Raw genomic sequence first — 19,665 nt, forward strand, 5'->3', positions numbered from 1 at the left:
GCAGAAAGCAGAAGCCACTGGAGAAAAACGGCCAAGAGGCAGACCTAGGAAATGGGTGAGTAATAAGATGTCATGTTCTTTTTGCTTTGTTCTTTTTTGTAATGAGACATTTCTGTGTTTTTAAATGAAAATTGCTCTTATTTTATCAATTATATGAATTTCTAGCTTCTCTTTGGTGAATCTTTGAAAGGGTTAAGGCAAGCGACAGATTATAACAGCTCCTTACCATTAGGCTCCAGGAGTTTACTGAGGACCTGTTCTTTCCAGGAGACGCTCCTTTTTCTCTCTCTTATCAACATGAAAAGAGTCTCCACTCTTCCTTCCAGCGGGGTAACAATGAGATGACTTGTTCGGTGGGTTGAGTAAATAAGGTTAAAGGGTATTATGAAACCTTGGACGTTGATTACAAATGGTGATAAAATTCAGATGAAATGTGTATGAGATAACTTCTTCACATTTTCTTTCTTTCTTTTTTTTGTTTCCTCCATGGCTTTGCTTTGGACACATCCCATTTTCTAGGTGGTTTGTGTTTTGTTTTTCACATGGGCTTTGTAAGGAAACCGGGTTTTAATTTCCAGTTTTTCTTGCTTCCCTAGTCGTTCTTACAGACCGGCATTGGCGACAGTGGCTTCCGTGCAAGTGTGTGTGAACCCCTAGGCACACAGATCCTGTATCTTTTCGAGGCCAGGAACTCAGTCATCACTGAAGAGCTTCACTGATCTTACCACTTGAACCTCTGTTCCCTTTGCTGCTACACTACCCATGTTCTTCTGGGCTATCTTTCCAGTGACAGAGGAGAAAAGTCTTAAATGAATAAAACCATCTCTCAAGAAAGACAAAGGCATCCTCCATACCCAGTATCATGGGATCTTGGCTTTCTTTTTCTCTCTTCCCTGGTGTAGTCTTCATGCTTCCTCTTTATTAAAAGTTTACTTGCTGCCATGCTGGATTATGTTTTCCTGTTAGTGTGCCATTCCTTTCTCCTTGAGAGTCCTGCATCACTTTCTATTTATACTTTGGTATTGCCTTACATTTAATTTATTCATCTTGTATTTTTTTTTCCTCTGCTCAACATGTGTTGGGATTAGATTTCTTAGCACATGGAAATGGGGATGATCTTTAGATTAAAAACATCTCAGTGTTACAGTGTAACCTTAAAGTAAGAGCATTTCATTCAACCTTTTTGTCAATAAATGAATTCTCTCCAAACCTACCCACCAAGTGGTGATCATGTAGACTATGCCTCCTGATTCCCTTTAATGTTAGGGAACTCACCACCTGTTCTGGCTGCCTCTTCCTTCCTAGAAAGCTCTGAACATTAGAAAATTCTTCCATCCAACTCCCCGTAGCTTCTGCTCCCTGTCCCTAGGCCTCCCACCTGGGAAGACGCAGAGTAATCGTTTTTGCTTCTACTCATCATAGACCTTTGAGTATTTGAAGACAATTAACACATACCTCTTGTTCTCTTTTCTTGTTTGAATATCTCCAATCCTTTCCATTTTTTCCAGTAAAGGAACATTTTTGTTATTCTCTCCTGAGTATGTTTGTTTTTAAATCTTTTGAAATATGTCACCCAGAACTAAGTATCATATTCCAGGTGTGGGCTCCGTAACCAGTGGGTTTGTCACCTCTCTTGTTGTACATATGGTTCCAGTTACCTATTACTGCTTAAGCAACCACCCCAAAACTTAATAATGTGGGAGAAAAAGCCATTTTATTATGCTCATGGCTTCTTTGGGTCGGGAATAGGGACAGGGCACAGCAGAAAGGCTTGTCTCCGTTTCAGGGTATCTGGAGCTCTGCTGGGAGGACTCATGCAACTGGGGGTGCCTCTCGTGCTTGGGGTCTGGCATTGGGGGGCTTCTTCACTCACAGGTCTGGTGTAATTGCAGGATTGGCTTGAAGTCTGGGTGCCTCTGGGAGTGTCCACCGGAGCACCCACACACATGGCCTTTCCAGCTTGGTGGTCTCAGAGTAGGTAGTCAGCCTTCTGACATGCACTCAGGGCTCCCAGACAGAGTGTTCTGGCAAATGAGGAGGAAGCTGGAAGGCCTTTTTTGACTTAGTCTCAGAAGTCAAAAAGTGCTTCTTCCATTATCCTCTAGTGAGCACACTGATGTCTAAGTCGGTGTTGGCATACATATCCAGTATAGGTCTGCCATTTCCTAAGCCTCAGGACTTTGAAAGGACATCCTATCCCACTGAACTAACCAGTAAGAAAGACCTGTGTAAACCTCCTAGGAGGCAAGTAATAGAAAGTCGCTAAGTTCTTTGAAGTTGTGAGACAGATGCTGCTAAAATGAAATGAAATAAATTGTAAGCAAATACAATAAAAGTTGATGAGCTCAACAGCTTCCATCAGGTGTGTCCTCCTTTTTTGCCCAGTGTTATTGAGATATAATCGACATATAACACTGTGGAAGTTTAAGGAATACAACGCATTGATTTGGTGCTTATATATTGCAAAACGAATACTGCAGCAGTGTTAGTTAAGGCCTCTGTCATCTCATGTAATTATCATTTCCTTTTTTGTGGTGAGAACATTTAAGATCTACTCTCTTAGCAACGTTCAGGTATCTAATACAGTATTGTTAATTATAGTCACCAGGCCAGATCCCCAGAACTTAGAATAGGAAGTTTGTACCCATTTCTCCCACCCTGCAGCCCCTGGCAGCCACTATTCTGCTGTCTGTTTGTATAAGTTTAGCGTTTTTTAGATTCCACGTATAAGTGAGCTCATACAGTATTTGTCTTTGTCTGTCTGACTCATCTCACTTAGCATACGGCCCTCAAGGTCCATCCATATTGCGGGGAATGGCACGATTGTCTTCTTTCTCACGGCTGAATAATATTCCACTGTGGGTACATGTGCCATCTCCTTGATGCATTCACCTGTAGACGAACACTTAGGTTGCTTCCACATCCTGCCTCTTACCTGATCTCTCAGCCTTTCGTCTCTTCTGCCTTTGGGCTATCCTACAATGTTCGCCAGTTAACCTCCACAGGTCATAGTCATGTCACTTCTCGGAAACGTTCTGTGGTTCCACAGCTGGCCACTGAGTTAATTACAACCTGCCCAGCACTCTGAGGTCCCCACAGTTTACGCTCACCTATATGGCTTTATTTCCCACCGCTCTTCCTCACACAGCCGATGTTTCAGCCACGCTGGAATTAAACTTGGAGCAATTAAAGGATCTCTATGTTTTCTCTCAATGGATTCTTAGTCATTTAGGGGAGACCTGCATTCCAGCATCTGATCTTCATGCTGGCTAGGAAGCTCACGTGGGGCATCCCCCGCGGAAACTGTTGCCTTTCTGGGAATCATTGGACCATCCTCCTTGACTGTCAGGATTTCTAATTTTTACTGGCTGTGAGAATGGAAAATATTGTATAGTGAATTGTTACAAGTCCCTGATTTGGTCTCCAAAGAAGAGTTGTTCTACTTAGAAGCGGAAATAAAAGGAAGTTGTCTATTTTTTCTAGACAGCGTGTTCCCTCTTTGCTGGGATATGTCCTGTTGGGTAGAGTATGCAGCCGGTCACAGCCAAGCGTTCCGTTCAATGGCATTCTTTACTGGAAGGCTTGTACTAAAGAAATAAATTACTGCATTTTCCATAGGAAATGGGCTTGTACTTTATAGTAAGTTCAATTCTTTCAAACAGTGTCATTGACTGATTTCCTTGTATTAGAGATATATTTTTGAACTGACTGGATTTACTAGATACATGGCCTAAAAGCGAAATTGCTTCCCTTTTATTCTTCTGGGTGGTTTTGTTTTGCTTTAAAGTTCTTTTGCTTTTAAAAAGATGTCTTGTAAATCTCATAGTGTCGTGCAACAGGCCTGGAAGAAGGTATCTGCAGTATACCCCTCTCCCCTGATGTGGCTGGAAATGGTGGTTGGTAGGTTACTCAAAAGTTGATTGACCAGAAGTATGTAGATGTAGGAGCGAAATTTGTGCCAATCTCGCTTCTGGAGAGGATGGAGTGTTGGCTAATCCAGTGAGACATTAACTAGATTTGAGTTTAGGCTACTTCTGTTGTTTGCTATATTCTCCTTTGCCTTTTTCTTTCCTTCTGAGTTTGAATTAGATTTCGGATCGATTGTTTTGATGAGCTAGTCTGGCCTTTCAGATTTTGTTTTTTTTTTGGTCTGGAGAGAGGACGGAGAGGTAGGACCTAACTTTTCTCCTGGTCTTATAGCTGGGAGCTCAGGACCTGAATTCAGACGGCCCATCACTTGACTAACTATGGGAGCTTGAGCAAATTACATGACCTTTTAAAGGTTCAGTTTCCTCATCTTGAAAAAGGTAGTAAGAGTAGTATATTCCTCTTAGAGTTGTTGTGAGGTTTAAATGAGCTAAGGCACGCAAAGGCTTAGTAAAGGGCATGGTGCATAGGAAGTGCTCAGTAAATGTTAGAAACTGTGATGAATTCCACTGTATACGATGAATTCCACTTTCGATATTGCCTAAATGTCTACATAGATTTCTAAACCCTAATTCCTCATAACTACAGTGGGAGTGACAGTATGGGTCAAAATAACCAGCTACCCTTGGTGGTATCATTATGGCCTCCGTATATCTATGCTGAATATCATCAAGTTTAAGAATTACTTATAAATAATACTAAAGTACATTTTAAATCTATTTGTAGTTAAGAGGAAAATTTTACATTGCATCTTATAAGCCTTTCTTCTTATTGTACAGGTTTGATGTTGTGTGTTGTTCACCAGTTTGAAAAGTAGTCTTTCTGCTGTTTCAATATGTACACGCAGTTTCTCAGAACCTGTATAGAATCCCATTAGTCTGTCCTTCTGCCAATGGAAAGGAGGCATTTAATATTTGGGTTTTCAGTTTTTGCCTAGGAAAGGAGCTCATCACATAACTGATTTAGTGATGGGAAAATATTTGGAAAAAGTTTTAGAGGGTGGAGCTAAGGCTCAAGAATACAATGAAATAACAAAGATGTTAACCTCGAGTATGAAATGCTCCATCCAGATGTCGCTTAGTGAAGCAGCTCGTGCTTCTGGAGGAAAAGAAGCAAGGACCAAATAATGAAGAATAAATCAGTGAGAACAAGGGATGTTTTTAGGTGTTTTGTTTTCAGAATACTTTTATGAGAAAGGAAATTAACAACAGAAGGGAAATACTCCCCAATATGAATTAATGGTTTCTAAAGAAAAAAAATCATTCTAGAGATACTGAGATTGACCTAGAAATTGACCCAAGGACCAGATGCTGAAGCTTAACTTCAATTGGTCACTAGAAAGTTACTTACAAACCACAGCTGTTTTCTTGGGTTGCTGATTCTCTTTATTTGGTAATGGGGTGTGTGCAGTACGTCGATTTAAAACTATGCATTTCCATTCCATCTCTTTTGGGGGGGCAGTTGTCTTTCTTTTATTAAAGAGCTTGTGATACACAGGAAAGTGATGTAATTTCATTTGCTAGTCAAACATGTGAGGTTTCTAGATAGGCAACAAGGGCTTTTTGTTTTTCCAAGTTTGGAGAAATCTAGAAACTTAAGTGATGATTTGAAGATCAAGTAGGGAGACTAAATCAGAATAAAATCTGTTACAACTGGACGGATTGAAACTCTGGATTTCTTCTAAAGAGCCCACGCATTAATGTATGGAGGAACCTGGGAATCTCATGCTGAAGTTAAAATGTTAGGTTTTCATTTCCATTACTTTTTCCTTCCAGATGTTTGTTACTTTTGTTTTTTTAAACTTTTAGCCATTTGTAATTTAACACTTGCTTTGTTTAAACTAAAATATAACTTCAGTGTTTAGGAAGGAATATCCAATAATGCATATTGCAGATAATTGTAACTTTTACTGGAGTCAGAGGGAAAGAAATTACTTTGATATAACATCAAAAACTGTCTGCTAATGGAGTGTGTGAAGGCGAAACCATTTTCCCATAGAAACTTATAATAACAACATGCTTTGAAAAACAAGAGATGCTCCCTTTAAAACACTTGGGTTTTTGATATATGCTCAGTAATTAAAATATAAGTTTTCTGATGTATCTAATGTATTCAAAATTGGTAAGCAGTATTTTCTGAAACTATCTCCTTTGTGATATTTTGTGATAAAAATGGAGTACTTTGCAAACCCTAACAGAGCTCTGTGGGGAAACGTGGCACGTTTATTTTGTTTTTTAATAGCTTACTGCAAAATTCACTAAAGTGATTATTCATAATTGCAAGATTAAATATGAAAATACTAATAAATAAATCATACTCAGAAGGCAGGAATTGGATTTGATCATAATTTGTTCAAGATTAAGCCTTTTTGTTTGTTTGTTTGAATGTTGAAGTGCTGTTCTTAATTATTTTGTTAAATGAAGTTTTTAAAAAAGGAGACAGATAACCAACCCTACTTGGTCATCCAGTTCAGTTTGGCTGGGCCAACGTCTACCGGATCCTGACTGTTCAGGATTATACAGACATCGACTTTGGGGTCCATGGCTCAAGTGATACTGCCCCAGTACCACAATGGTCATGTGGTCTCATTAAACTATAATCAAGGAAGAGCATGTTTTTCTGCCACTTGTGGTTGAGTGGCAAGTTATAGACAGGAGGTAGTTCAGATAAAAATCCTGTCCCTCTACACAAAATAATCAGATCGATAAAATCGTGCCCAAGACAGTTATCTCAATGTCATCTAATTAAATGACAAGTATTATAGAATTCAATGACCGTTTTATATGACAGTAAATGTATTAAGGACTTTATCCATATTTACCTATGCTTACCCAAATCTGAGTAATTATGGATGGCAGTAAATATTTCTAAAATATTGGAAACCCTCATGTTGTATATAAATAAAATTATATGGTATGTATTTTTTTACTAGGTAAAACTGTTACTCCATATTTCAAGAGAACAATTTTGTTCTGTGTTGAAGGGTAGAGTCTGTTTTTAAGATTTTTTTTTTAAATCAAGGAGTTCTTGATTCGAAACTCTTCAATATTTGACACAAATATTTAAACATTTTTGGTAAAATTTCAAGCGATGGGATTTAATCAAGCCTGCCGTCTCTACTCTGGACAGAAATAAGGACCTCTGCGTTTCGATGAGCTGGGTACCTTTGGGCGCGTCACCTGATTGACCCATGCTTTTTCTCCTGTTTAAGTACCTGACGGGAACCTTCCATCCGTAGCTAATGGCTGTCAAGCATTTGGGGTTGTAAAACACAAAACCTTTATTGCTACACCAGCTCTATTATCCAGAGCGGGTTATTGAGTTTGTAGGTGACCCAGCCTCCTGTCTCCCTCTTTGTTTTGTTTTTCCCCCCCACCCCCACCTCCTTTGGCCATTTCGCTGCTCTCTGGCGCCTCCACCAGATGGAGGGCAGGGCCAGGAACAGGGCGTCAACTGTGCTAAAAGGCTTGGTGGGATGGAGGCTGAAAGAAATGGCAGGCACAGGGCTTTCAGATTATTTGTTGATTTGATATATCCTGGCTACCCCCAGACTCTGTCCTTGGGGTGATTCACTGCAGCCATGACCCTGAAATTTGTTTTTCATTCATTATTTACTCTTAGGATAAATGTGATTTTAGAAGTAAGATGTCACGTCTTTTTCAGGATGCCGTAGGAAGCAAGACTCTTTTTGTATTTCCTAAGTGCTGAGGAGAGGTTGCAGGTCAGGCTTGGCTGGGCAAGTGTTTGCTCCTGTTCAAATCTAGAAGAACTGCACTAAGTCTGCTCTCACGTTAGACTCGGGTGTGGAATGACAGTTCCTTAAATTCAGGCCAAGCAAGGTTGCCTTATGAGGTTGAAAGAGTCCTCTTTAGGTGTTTAAAGATCGTGTAGCTGACCCTGACTGTGACCAGGAGAAGCTGTGGCATCACGCAGAAAACTCGCTTAGAGTATCTCTTTGAGCAGAGTATGTGCAGAAGGCGTAGCAGATGAGACGGACAACAGAGAGAAGACCCCACTGACACACTCTCTTGTTCACTTGTGCGTTGGCTTGTCTCTGGCTCGGCTGGACCCTGGAAGACCTAGGGCTCCAGCCGTGAGACCCTTTGATTTTGTGATTTTCCATTTGTCTGAACATTTTGCTCAAGTCTTCTGACAGAGTTATAGATGGAGTCCTCTGCTAGGTCCTGGAGATCTGGAGGCCGACAAGGTAGGTGGGGGCTGCCTTTGGGGCGTGAACGGTCAGGGGAGCCGACAAGGAAGACGTAATGGCCGCCCATTTGAGTACTACCCTGTGCGTTGGATTTTGTGAGGCTAAATTAAATTCCAGTTTTCTAGTATTTTGAGCTCTTTAGAATTGAACAGTCCTTCCACAGAAGTGGTTCTGTTGCTTTCCAAATCCTGCTAACATTCTGTGTCATTATTTGAATTTAGCTATATATCGTTTCTGAATTAGTTGTACTAGTGGGTCTGGGGTCATGTTCTCTCATGATTGCCACAGCAAATATCAGGGTAGTATCACATGCATACGTATTTGATTTATCAAAATAGTGAGTCAAATTTTATCTAGTTAAGATAGGCTTTCAAAGATAGGCACTAAACCGTCAAATACAGGCTCTAAAAAGAGGAGGGGAAAGGGAATCAGAAAGACCAGGATAACTCTATTGAGTCACCACCCCAATATATGTTGATCTTATTTTTTCTCTTTGTTCATGCTGAATATAATTTATATTTATCAGGTAACTTTAAAATCACTAGGTGTTAAAGTAACTAATTATATACTTTAATATTTCTGAATAGTGCTACCCTTTGTATTTAAAAACGAGCTCTTTGAGAGTCGAAAGCATATCATATTTATCTTTTGACCCTCGGCACCTAGAACCTGGGAGGCAATTCAGGAAAGTGATTAAAGTGTTCAGACTGCCCGGGTTTAGTTGTCAGCTTATCAAGGCAAGTTGCTCATTGTCACCAGCTACGCTCTCCCTGTGTGTAAAACAAAGGGTAAGAATGTTCTCATTTCATAGGGTTATTTTCTAAGAGTTAAATGAGAAGCCATCAAAAAACTTTATTCAACGTGTCACAAGCACTCAATAGATCATAGCTGTTGACGTTAGAGCAGGTCCAGGCCCATGGCAGGACTTAATAAATGTTCGGTGAATAGAATGACAGTGTGTGTAGAGCATGGTCTTTGCATTTGTGTTTCAACCCAGTAGTGAATGTGGATTTGAATTGCATTTTTGGCTTTTTTTTTTTTTAATCTGATGGTTTGTATGTTCAAGGAGGCTACACAAGGGTTAAAAAGCACAGCCTGTGGGCATCAAAGCAGTGTTTGTAATAATTTCGAATTCCAGCCTATGCCTTTCCACTTAAGAGGTAAGCTGTGAGCCACTATCACCCAGGCCCAATACAGACGTTGAATGCCTTGCCCTATGTTAGTATTTCCATTCCCTCACTCCTGGAAATAGCATTCTGCTTTCCAAAATAGACTCTAGTGCTGTACCTTAAGAGAATTTTTGTCACAGCTTTGGATCATCAGAAAAACAGAAGAGAGCTTTGTTGGCACAAAATAATTTTCTAAGGTAGTTTCTGATTTTTTCCTACAAAAACTCCTTTTAATTGCCTGTCTCCCATTTCCTTTACTCCTGATTTTTAGTACTAATGTGAAAATAAAGGAGGAAAATCAGTTAATAATCTGTTTCTTTGACTTCTTTCAAGGGGTATTTGAAGCCCTTAAAGTGACACATAAAGCAGCGGGGTGTACAGCTCGGGATTCACTGGGGAAAACCTGATACCCCAGGTTCACGTCACTACAGGAATAGCATAGGTAGCAATGTCACATAACTTAGAGGTTTAAGCATTAACATTACCAATAAAGGAAGTGCAGGTCTGCCAAGTTTCCAGACAATCCAAATATTTTCAGTCTTGAGGGAGCACCCGATTACAGGAAGCACCACAGCCCAGAGAGGTGAGAGAATTGCCCGTGGAGGAGCAGGGAATCATACGATTATGGCTGATCTGTTCTGTAAAGTACCGTTTGTTTTGCAGTCTTCATCGGTCCCTGTTCAGGATGATTCGGATGTCAGAGAAGACATATATCACCCAGTTTGTGTCAGAAGCCGATCCTGGAGTGTAATTTCCTTATTACAGAATCTCAGCCCTGCCTTTTCTTTCCTACCATCATTCTCTCAGATGGCCCGACGTCAATGTTCTTTAACATCCCTAAAGGAAATTAATGAAGTATTTGCAGGCCCAGGCCCACTCTCAGTTACTAGATCTGAGGTGGAGTTGGAGTGAATGAACATGACCATGTCTGTGGTCTCCCTTCTCTTGAGAGACTGACATTCAACAAGCAGTTCTGTTCCTGAGGCTGGGCGTGCACCCTAGGAGTTTAAAGGAAAGAATGAAAGGCTCTGTGTGACAGTGCTGTCCCTCCTCTAATGTTGTCATCCTCCTGTGCTCTAAATAAATTTTAAATTTCCCTGTTAGGAGTAATTAGAGTTTGATTTTCCATCCTTCATTCCCATTTCTTATCTTTGGACCATATATTTCCTATACCTATTGGATGAAAATGAACTCATTCCCAACCCTAATTCCTCCTTATAATTCCTTTCATTGCAGTTGGTGTAGAGTTGAATGACATTCTGGTTTTTTTTGCTGTTGGTAGAGTGCTTGTTTCTAGGCTGTCAAACCAAGGCGATGGCAGCGCCTGTGATTTTGTTTACTAATGCTCTTCTTCCAGTGGTCGCCTACTTTTTTGTGGACATTAAAACTTGTTAATGAATCAGCCAAGTGTAGGATTTTGTACACTGCTTTGTATCCCGTTTAGACAATTGATGAACTACACAAAACCATTTAAAATCCATCATTTTATAAACAACAAAATGATGACTTTGTCGAATACATAGTCTTAATCTACTTTGCTGTTAAATCACTAATCTCAGTGGAGATCAATTGGGACCCTTTTCAATGGTTGACACCTATGGGAACAGAACCTCTATTATCTTACTTGCATTCTTGAAAGCTCTTAGAAGTTCCTCAGTGAATATGTACAAGGAACTAATTCATGCCACACTCCCTTGTACCGCATAGTTTCCTGCTGTGATAAAGCAAGTGGGCTTATGTACATCATGGGATTAATAGGATGTTCAATGTTCGTAGCTTGTATAGTGTGAGAGGGCTTGGCCATACATGGTCACAGTATGAAGATTTCCCTTGTGACTGACATTTTTTTGCTAAAAAAAGAGTTTTCTGCCTGGGATTATTATAATGTGGTATGTATTCAGCATTACTACTTGCTATTCTTTTAAGTAAATATGTTACAATAAAAATTTAGACCCCACCCCCCATTTGAGAAGCTAACATTTTATATCTATAAGGCACACGCAACTTTTTAAATTTGCGTGAAAAGTGGGGTGTCTTATTTTGTGGTTTTATCTTTTCATGAATTATTTTGAGTCCAAGAAAATATTTATAGTCTTGAAACTATCTTTGGAGACAAATCTCCCAATGTATAGGAAAAAGCCGTCTCGAAAGGAGATTTCATGAGTACCCTTGGTAATGGTGTGCAAGTTTAATCACCCTCGCTGTGATGGGAGGGTCTGAACGCGGTCAACCTAAATTTCTCCTTATACGGCACTCAGTCCCTTCCCTCTTGTCTTGTTCTTAACGGGGATGCAGAACATCTGGCATGTCCCTCTTCAAAATAAATCTTCCTACTTGGGGCAGTGTAAAGTGTACACACTTCGGGTCTAACAGATCTGGGTGTGAGTCTAGGCCTTATTACACACTAGACTGGCCATTCTTCCCTCTCTGAGCCTAAATTCCTTCCTTTGTAAAATGAGGCTGAAAATCCCTCCCTCGCAGTTTTAGCCAAAATGTCTAGTTCCTAGTAAAGGTCAAAATATGGTACTTTGTGGGGCTAGCCCTGTGGTGTGCCGGTTAGGTTTGTGCGCTCTGCTTTGGTGGCCTGGGGTTCCCTGGTTTGGATCCCGGGTGCAGACCTACACACCACTTATCAAGCCATGCTGTTGTGGGCATCCCATATATAAAGCAGAGAAGGATGGGCACGGATGTGATCTCAGGGCCAATCTTCCTCAGAAAAAGAGGAGGATTGGTGGCAGATGTTAGCTTAGGGCTAACCTTCCTCCAAAAAAAAAAAAGGTACTTTGTATTATTATTGTTAAAACCTATGAGAATATTGCCAGCTTTTCCTTTTCCACAATAATATTCCCAGATCTCTCTGACTCTGTGCTGTTTTTCTAACCCACTAATCATGGTTCTAAATGAGACTTCAGATGGTATGGTAGATGGAACAGCAGGTTTGCAATGAGAAGCCTATCTGACTTGCTTTCTGACTTAATGAATTTCTAGCTGTATGACCTTGGATAAGTCACTTAACATCCTTGAGCCTGTTTGCTCATATGTGGGATGGAGGTAATAATTGTCATATCCTCTGTGACTTCCTCTGGGTTAGAGTGAGGATAACATAAGAAAGTAACTTAAAAATCACAAAGTACCATGCAGTCGTAAAGTGATAGCAATAAATATAATCAGCAATTAAAATTTAATACTTTATAATATGGTGAATGAAATTGTTCTTGTTATTTATATAACTTGAAAAACTTAGGTTACCACCTTCAGCGTCCCCCTTGTCCTACATAGCAGTTATGAGGCATTTACTCTTTTCCCATTTCTGTTTTCATCTGCCTTTATGGTTGGAAGGCTAAAACTGACAACTTTCAGACATGTGACAGGCACATATTAAAGCAGTTCCAACATTAAAGGATTTGAATTTGTGTGCAGAGAGAGGAAGTCAACAGGCAGGGTTGGGTAAGGTTAAGAGAGGGCCTGGTACTGGAAGTGAGAGGAAAGGGGTGAAGTGACCCAGGAGAGGTGGATGCGCAGAAGAGATCTCTGCAGTGATGCACAGTAAAGGAGAGGGTTGCAGGCTTGTGTCTCCTAAGACAGTCACTGCCAAGTTCCAAACAGAAGAATGGCGTTGTCAAAACATAGCTGCATGAGAAGGGAACCTTGGGACATTGGGGATTGCCTAGAGTGGAAGGGACCTTGGAGGTTGCAGTGACCCCAGGCCATAGAGATCAATGGCCATGTCTGCAGAGGTAACAATCTAAGGGGAACATTGGGCCAGCAGACTGGTATGTGAGGGACTGAGAATGTGATGCTGGAGAAGACCACTGGGAAAGTCGGGCGTCCCAGCCGTGAGAGCTGAACCATGAGGGTGTCTGAAAGTGCTAAAATTGGGGAAAAGAGAAAGTAGAATGCGCACAGTCAGGTTTAAATGAATATTTACCTGTGCTTTTGGTTTTACTTTTTAAATCTATTGAATATGCAGTTAGAGTTTGTAGAAGCAAGAAGCTTTTCTCCATATTTGCATTGGATTAATTTTTTCGTTCTGTTGCTCTGGTTCAGTTTGGTTTCATGTTTAATTATGGTGCTAAAAGTACTTAAGTTTGGGTAGTAGAGAGTGGAATTTGGTTAAATCTCCCTGTTGATTACCTTACGTGTTTCTGTATTCTAGTAAAACTAGCCCCAGTGAGCCAGCTGTCCATTTGGGATCGTAGATGCTGCTTTCCTGCAGCCCTGTCCTCCGTGGCTGTCTGTGACCTTAGCACTTGGATCGTGTAATCGTTTTTGGCCTCCTAAGTCAGTGATTCTGAGTGGGCAGAGTGGCAGTGTGATGTCATGTCTGGGGCATGAGCCTGTCCCCTCACCACACATGGGTCCCACCCTTCCTGGTCTAGGCAACTCAATACACAGTGCTTGGCGCATAGTGAGTGCTCAATAAATTTAGTTGCTTTTCCTGTCTCTCTCTGGATCTCAAATAGGAATATCCGAATTTGAGAACGCCACCATAGCATTAGGTTCCTCCATTAAAATCCGTAGTGAAAGTGAGGCAGATGTGTGGGAATGCAGTTCCAGACTCTAGTTAATCCAGGAAAGATGATGGCACTGGGTTTACAGCTAGGCTTCCCGTGCTCGTGAATCATAATAAGATCTCTTACCGGATCAATGAGTGTTAACTTAATGCAAAGTTGACAACTATAATATTGTGACATTTGAAAGTATTCAGTATGAAAAATAGCTGATGGGGGTACATACTTCGAGATGCTTTGTGTTCTACCAAATTATTTGGATTTTATTGATCTCTCCCTTCCCCCCAGAGGTCAGAGGAAGGCCTCCACATTGTCTCTGAATTCCTAGATAGGAAAGACATCAAACTAGAGAGGAACCCTTTGATGGCCTTATATGCTTATATGTTTTAAAATAAAAAGTCTTTTTCTTGCCCTTTCTCTGGTAGAGAGAAAAATTAGACTCCCTTTCTTTCTCCCTTTCTCCTTTACCCCAAATTCCAGCAAATATACCCTTATCTTTCTCTTTTTAGTTCAGATAATTGCAGATTTGCATGCAATTATAAGAAATTATGCAGAAAAATCCTATTCAGGTTTCCCAGTTTTCTGTGTACTCATTTGTGTGCATGTTAAGTTCCACACAATTTTACCACCTGTCTAGAGTCACGTGTCCAGCACCAGCGGTTTAAGACTGTAAGTTGCCTGAGAGTGTTCGGCACATCTCGTGCGGACAGACACTGAGATGTGTCTTCTCTTCTAAATGCACAAGAACTGTGCGTGGCTGCAGGAGGGTGGAGAGTGGAAATCTGGCCCGTGGTTCCTGTGTGTGGCTCTGCAGTTGCATTCCCTCATTAGAAAGGGCTGGCTGGCCCAGGCAAAATCATAGGTGGGCTTGGCGTGCAGCTAACTGCTGGCCTGGAGAAACTTACGCTTTTGTACTGTGTTAAGAGTTCTGCCAATTTTAGAGGCCAGGAAGCCAAGAGTTGGCCTAGGAGTGTAACACACCTGCTTTTCCCGAGGCCACATACAACAGGCTGAGCTGAGTACCTGTTTGCCCTCCTGGGATATATTGAAACATGTCTCCGGACTCCTGAGGTTGTGCATAAATACTTTTTTCACTTTAGAAATTTGTTTCACACAGATTTTAGATGTCCACGAGGACAGATACTCATTGGAGAAATGTCCTATTAATTGTACTTTGGCTATTTGACCCAGTCTCTAGAATGAACTTAGTAGAATCCTGTTATCGTGAAACCTTTAGCAATATCCACATTTGGGAACGCCACAATTGCATTAGGTTCCCCAATTAAGAAAAAAATTGCACCTATCACACACACATAAACACACACATGCAAACACTCACAAAGCTGTGCTGAGGTGCAAGCACGTGGCGGACAGCCACGCTGCCTCACCAGCTAAGTGTCTCGATCCTGTACTCCAGTCTGAGAACAACTGGATGTACAGAAAGCTCAAACTGCGAATATTAAAATTTGAGGATGACGAAGGCCTCTTGTGTCCCTGTAGAGACTCCTGGAATCTGAGTGTTTGATTAGATGACCAAAATTGATGATGATGATGATGCTTGGGCATGATAACCAATGAGCAAAAAGCTGTAAATTTGACCACTACAGGGTCCTTGTAGAGAATACGTTGGGTATATTTGTTGCCGTTGTCCTCTCAGATCCTAAATCTCAGTTATGCTCTGACTTAGTCATAAAGTGCTTCTTGTCCTCTTTGGACTAATACTTTTCCTATTGGCATTTTAAAAACTCATGATTTACATGTGACGTTCTTTATCTCGGATGGAAATAATTATCTTATTTAAACAAACGCTTTTAAATCTGTTGGAGACATTTTGAAAATCTTGGAAGTTCAGAAGAAACTACAGGTTAAAGGAAAAAATTATAAAAGAATATCAGGACAGTCTACTATTTCTGCCGTAGTAAACTTCTTTGGGCCTTACTTGATCCAAATAAAAGCGGTCAGACTGCTGATGTGGCCATGGACATGGCCGACAGAAGCCTGCAGGTCTTCTTCCCGTGTCCTGGGGTCTGTCCCTGAGACCCGTCTGCACACTGCCAGAATAGTGATTTTTCTACGTATGACAGTGTTGATCTGTTTAGTGCTTGATCTGCCCAATGATAACCCTAGACTTAGCTTAGAGATTATGGAGTTGAATTCTCTCATATTGTGCAGGTGACAAAATGAAAGCTGAGTGCAATTAAGTGTCTAGCTCAAGGTCACACAACCTTGTTCGCTAGGACAAGAACCAGGTTTCCTGACTTCTAGTTCATTGCTTTTCCAGTATAGGGAGCAGCTTCCTGTCACCCCACCAGTCTTTCCTTGGTTTTCCATTTGTAATGTTGACGGTTCCTCTGACGAACCCCTTCCTTCAGGTCCTGTATCCATTTCCTGGGGCTGCTGTAACAAAGGACCACAAACTTGGGTGCATTAACACAACAGAAACTTATTCTCTAACAGTTCTGGGGACCAGAAGCCCGAAATTAAGGTGTCAGCAGGGCCCTGCTCTCTCTGAAGGCTCTGGGGAGAATCTGCTCCACGCCTTTTCCTTGGCTTTTGGTGTCGCTCGTGGTCCTTGATGTTCCTTGGCTTGTAGATGCGTCAGTCCAGTCTCTCCCTCCCTTGTCAGATGGTATTCTTCCTGTGTGTGTGTGTGTGTGTGTGTGTGTGTGTGTGTGTCTTTTTCGCTTAAAAGGACACCAGTCATATTTGATTCAGGCCCACCCTGCGGACCTCATCTTAACGTGATTACATCTGCAAAGACTCTGTTTCCAAATAAGGTCACATTCATAGATACACAGGGGTTAGGACTTCAGCATTTGGGGAGGAACACAGTTCAACCCATAACAGGTCTCTTCAGCTTCAAAACCATTTTTAGAACCAGGCAGGTATTTGTACCACATGAAGAGAATCTGCAGTGAATTTCATTAAGTGTTAAAGCATCATATTCAACATTTGTAGTTTGTTGCAATAACACATCGAAAAGATTTATAGAGTGTCTTGGGTGTGATTTTTGGATTAATTCCTTGCTTTGAAACCATTTGTTGGGCCCCGTTTATTTAAAGGAGGGAATGAATAGACCTGAAAACACCTAATTTTCATTTTCATTTTAGCCTGAAAGCCAGTAAGTTTTTTCAGAGAATGGGAAACTCTGGCGGAACACCAGCACTGTGTTTGTTTATCATTTTGATCCTCGTTACTAGATGCTTATGTGCATGTGCTAAGCCTGTAGCTGAGATTAAAAAACTGAACTTGAAAAATAATCTTTTGTGGTAATAAAGTCTAAAACAAAATGTTTCCTATATAATATTTAATGATGCGTACACAATTTTTAAATAAAAATTTAAAAGAAAGAAATCCTGCTCTCACTCAGCGCTTTGAACTGCGTGCATTCCCCTACACTTTACTAATAATTTTGTTCATAAATAGTCTTCCTGACCTCATTCTCTTTAATGTTATTTGATCAATTTAGGAGGAAATGTCCATATAACTTTAACCTTTTTTAAAAAATATTTTCTCAACCAAGTAATGGGAATGGATACCATGTCTTTCATTAACTTTTATATACGTGATTTCAAATCTCCCGTTAAATTAATGTCTTCTAGCTTCAAATATACTTCTTCCCATAAGGCTGGTCCCCATTTCCTATAATCTGACAGACCTGGGAGAACAGTATTTTCCCTTCTGTCGTTTTGATAATTACGTCCTCTGTGCTCAGTGGTGGCCTATTAACTAACATGAATACCACGGGCTTGCAAAATAGCCTCAAATTTCCATATATTGGAACTGTGAGACTTTTCTATAATAGTGCTTTAGCAATAATGACGGAGGTGCAGGCATTTCCTGAGGATTAATGACCAGCTGGGAGGAACCAGTGGCCCTTGGCTCTGCCTCCCGGCCAGCCATTAATTCCAAGGAAATGTCTTTTGCTGAAGTCGTTATTGCTATTACAAGCTTAAAATGGAAAAACATAATAGGCGTATGAGTTATTTTTATGGGTTGATGCCGTTTCCAATGGTATGTACTAATTCGAGAAAATGAGTGTGTATACATACAATAGCAAGTCAGATTGCTTGAATCATCCCTCAGTATTCTATATGTTTTGTGACTGATTTTACAATTCTCTACCTTTCCCACTTAAAAAAAAAAAAAGAAAATCTGATTCAGTAATTCCTATGTTGGTTCAAGTCTTAAAGGTGTTATATTCAGTGACCTACTTGAAAACACCAGTTTCTGTTATCAATTTCAGATAATATTCAGGTTTCATGTATGGTCTGAAGGGAAAAAACAATTTATTTTCCATTTTTGTGGTAGTACTTTCTCTGTTAGGATAAAATGCTGCAAGAATTTTTTTTTTTTAAAGATTGGCACCTGAGCTAACAACTGTTGCCAATCTTTTATTTTATTTTCTGCTTTATCTCCCCAAATCCCCCCGGTACATAGTTGTATATCTTAGTTGCACATCCTTCTAGTTGTGTCATGTGGGACACCACCTCAACGTGGCCTGACGAGCAGTGCCATGTGTGCGCCCAGGATCCGAACCGGTGACACCCTGGACCGCTGCAGCAGAGCAAGAGGACTTAACCGCTCGGCCACCGGGCCGGCCCAGAATTTTTTTTAAATCCTGTAATAATTTTCCTGTGCTTCTTTGACTTTTCTCTGTCATTTGTGTAACAGCCAGCCTTATTTTACATACTGAATCCATGAGAGAGCAATGCACAGCTTAGTTATTCAATATTGCAGAATTTTTAAGGTATATTAAATATTGCAATAATGAGGAACCCTTTAACACCAAATATGCACAAGAAACCTCCTAAAATTAAGCAAAAGTGTCAAAATGTTGCCCCTCATGCTCCTTTCTGATTCTTTTAAAAAGCTAGCCTTTGTTGTATTTCTGCTTCCAATCTTAACCAACTGACCTGTTGCATCATCTTTATCTAAATGATTAACAAAGCTAATGTAGACACATTCTTAAAAGTCATGAAAGGGAAAATCTCGACAATCCTGGAACATTGCCGTCCTTGAGCTTGTGGAGAAACGTGGACAGCAGTCACCCAGGCATGATGCCCGTGGCTCATTTTTACCTACATCACCAGTTAGTGATTCTCCGTTTATCCACCTTCTGATACAGGCCAGGCTCGCTGGGAGATTTGAAAAATTACAGGACACAGATCTGCACTGAAAGAAGTGGGAATGAAGCTAAGAAGTCTTGCCCTGTTTGGCCCTCAAGTCTTGTCCCATTTCTTTCCTTCTTCAGCAAATTCATTTATAACCTCCAAGTAGTTGTTCACATTTGTAAACTCCTTGGCCATCAGACTGTCCTGAAGGTCTCTGTCAGAGGTCTTCAGGTGTCCCCACCCTGCGTCTCCTTCCCCTCTCCTCAGCTCTTGACATCCATGGAAAGCTTAGATGCTGCTTTGACTCTCACAACTACCCCTCTGCTTTCTCTCACTTTTGCTGAAGGTGCGAGGCTTCTCCCAGTTCTTCTGGAGCAGCCCTGTCCAATAGAACTTTCTGCGATGATGGAAATGTTCTGTATTTGTGCCATCCACTATGGTAGCCCCTAGCCACGGGTGGCTACTTGAACACTTGAAATGTGGCTAGTGCATTTGAAGAGCTGAACATTTGGTTTTATTTCCTTTTAATTAATTTGAATTTAAATATCTCCATGTGGCTAGTGGCTACCGTATTGGACAGCACAGTCACCTTTGGATCCATATGTCTCTGCCTTCCCTCCACATCTGTCCTTTTTACCTTGTAGTATCTTTTATTGATTCCATTCTAACTGCCACTTGCCCCTTGAGGAAACCTTCATGGTTTTCAACTCAAATTTTGCCTTATTCTGCCTTTG

The 19,665-nt window shown here is 40.8% G+C and overlaps 1 protein-coding gene, 1 long non-coding RNA gene and 1 other non-coding gene across 5 annotated transcripts in view; 2 read left to right on the forward strand and 1 right to left on the reverse strand.

Annotated features, from left to right (window-relative positions):
* Positions 1 to 19,665, reverse strand: part of LOC138924707 (uncharacterized) — a 112,504-nt gene that overhangs the window by 73,798 nt on the left and 19,041 nt on the right. The window lies entirely within an intron of this gene.
* The window catches only part of HMGA2 (high mobility group AT-hook 2), a 129,025-nt gene that overhangs the window by 13,729 nt on the left and 95,631 nt on the right, over positions 1 to 19,665 (forward strand). For 2 of the 3 annotated variants that reach the window (XM_070269209.1, NM_001433493.1), the window contains one exon: positions 5 to 55. In XM_070269209.1, the coding sequence (XP_070125310.1) occupies positions 5 to 55 (51 nt within the window). Of the gene's footprint in view, positions 1 to 4; positions 56 to 596; positions 841 to 19,665 lie in introns of those variants that run through there. The other variant, XM_023643958.2, reaches the window with a different exon arrangement.
* On the forward strand, positions 17,635 to 17,754 carry MIR763 (microRNA mir-763). The gene has a single exon (NR_032859.1). It is a non-coding gene; the product is annotated as a microRNA mir-763 (primary transcript).

This window comes from Equus caballus, chromosome 6 (assembly GCF_041296265.1).
Source record: "Equus caballus isolate H_3958 breed thoroughbred chromosome 6, TB-T2T, whole genome shotgun sequence".
Taxonomy (NCBI): domain Eukaryota; kingdom Metazoa; phylum Chordata; class Mammalia; order Perissodactyla; family Equidae; genus Equus; species Equus caballus.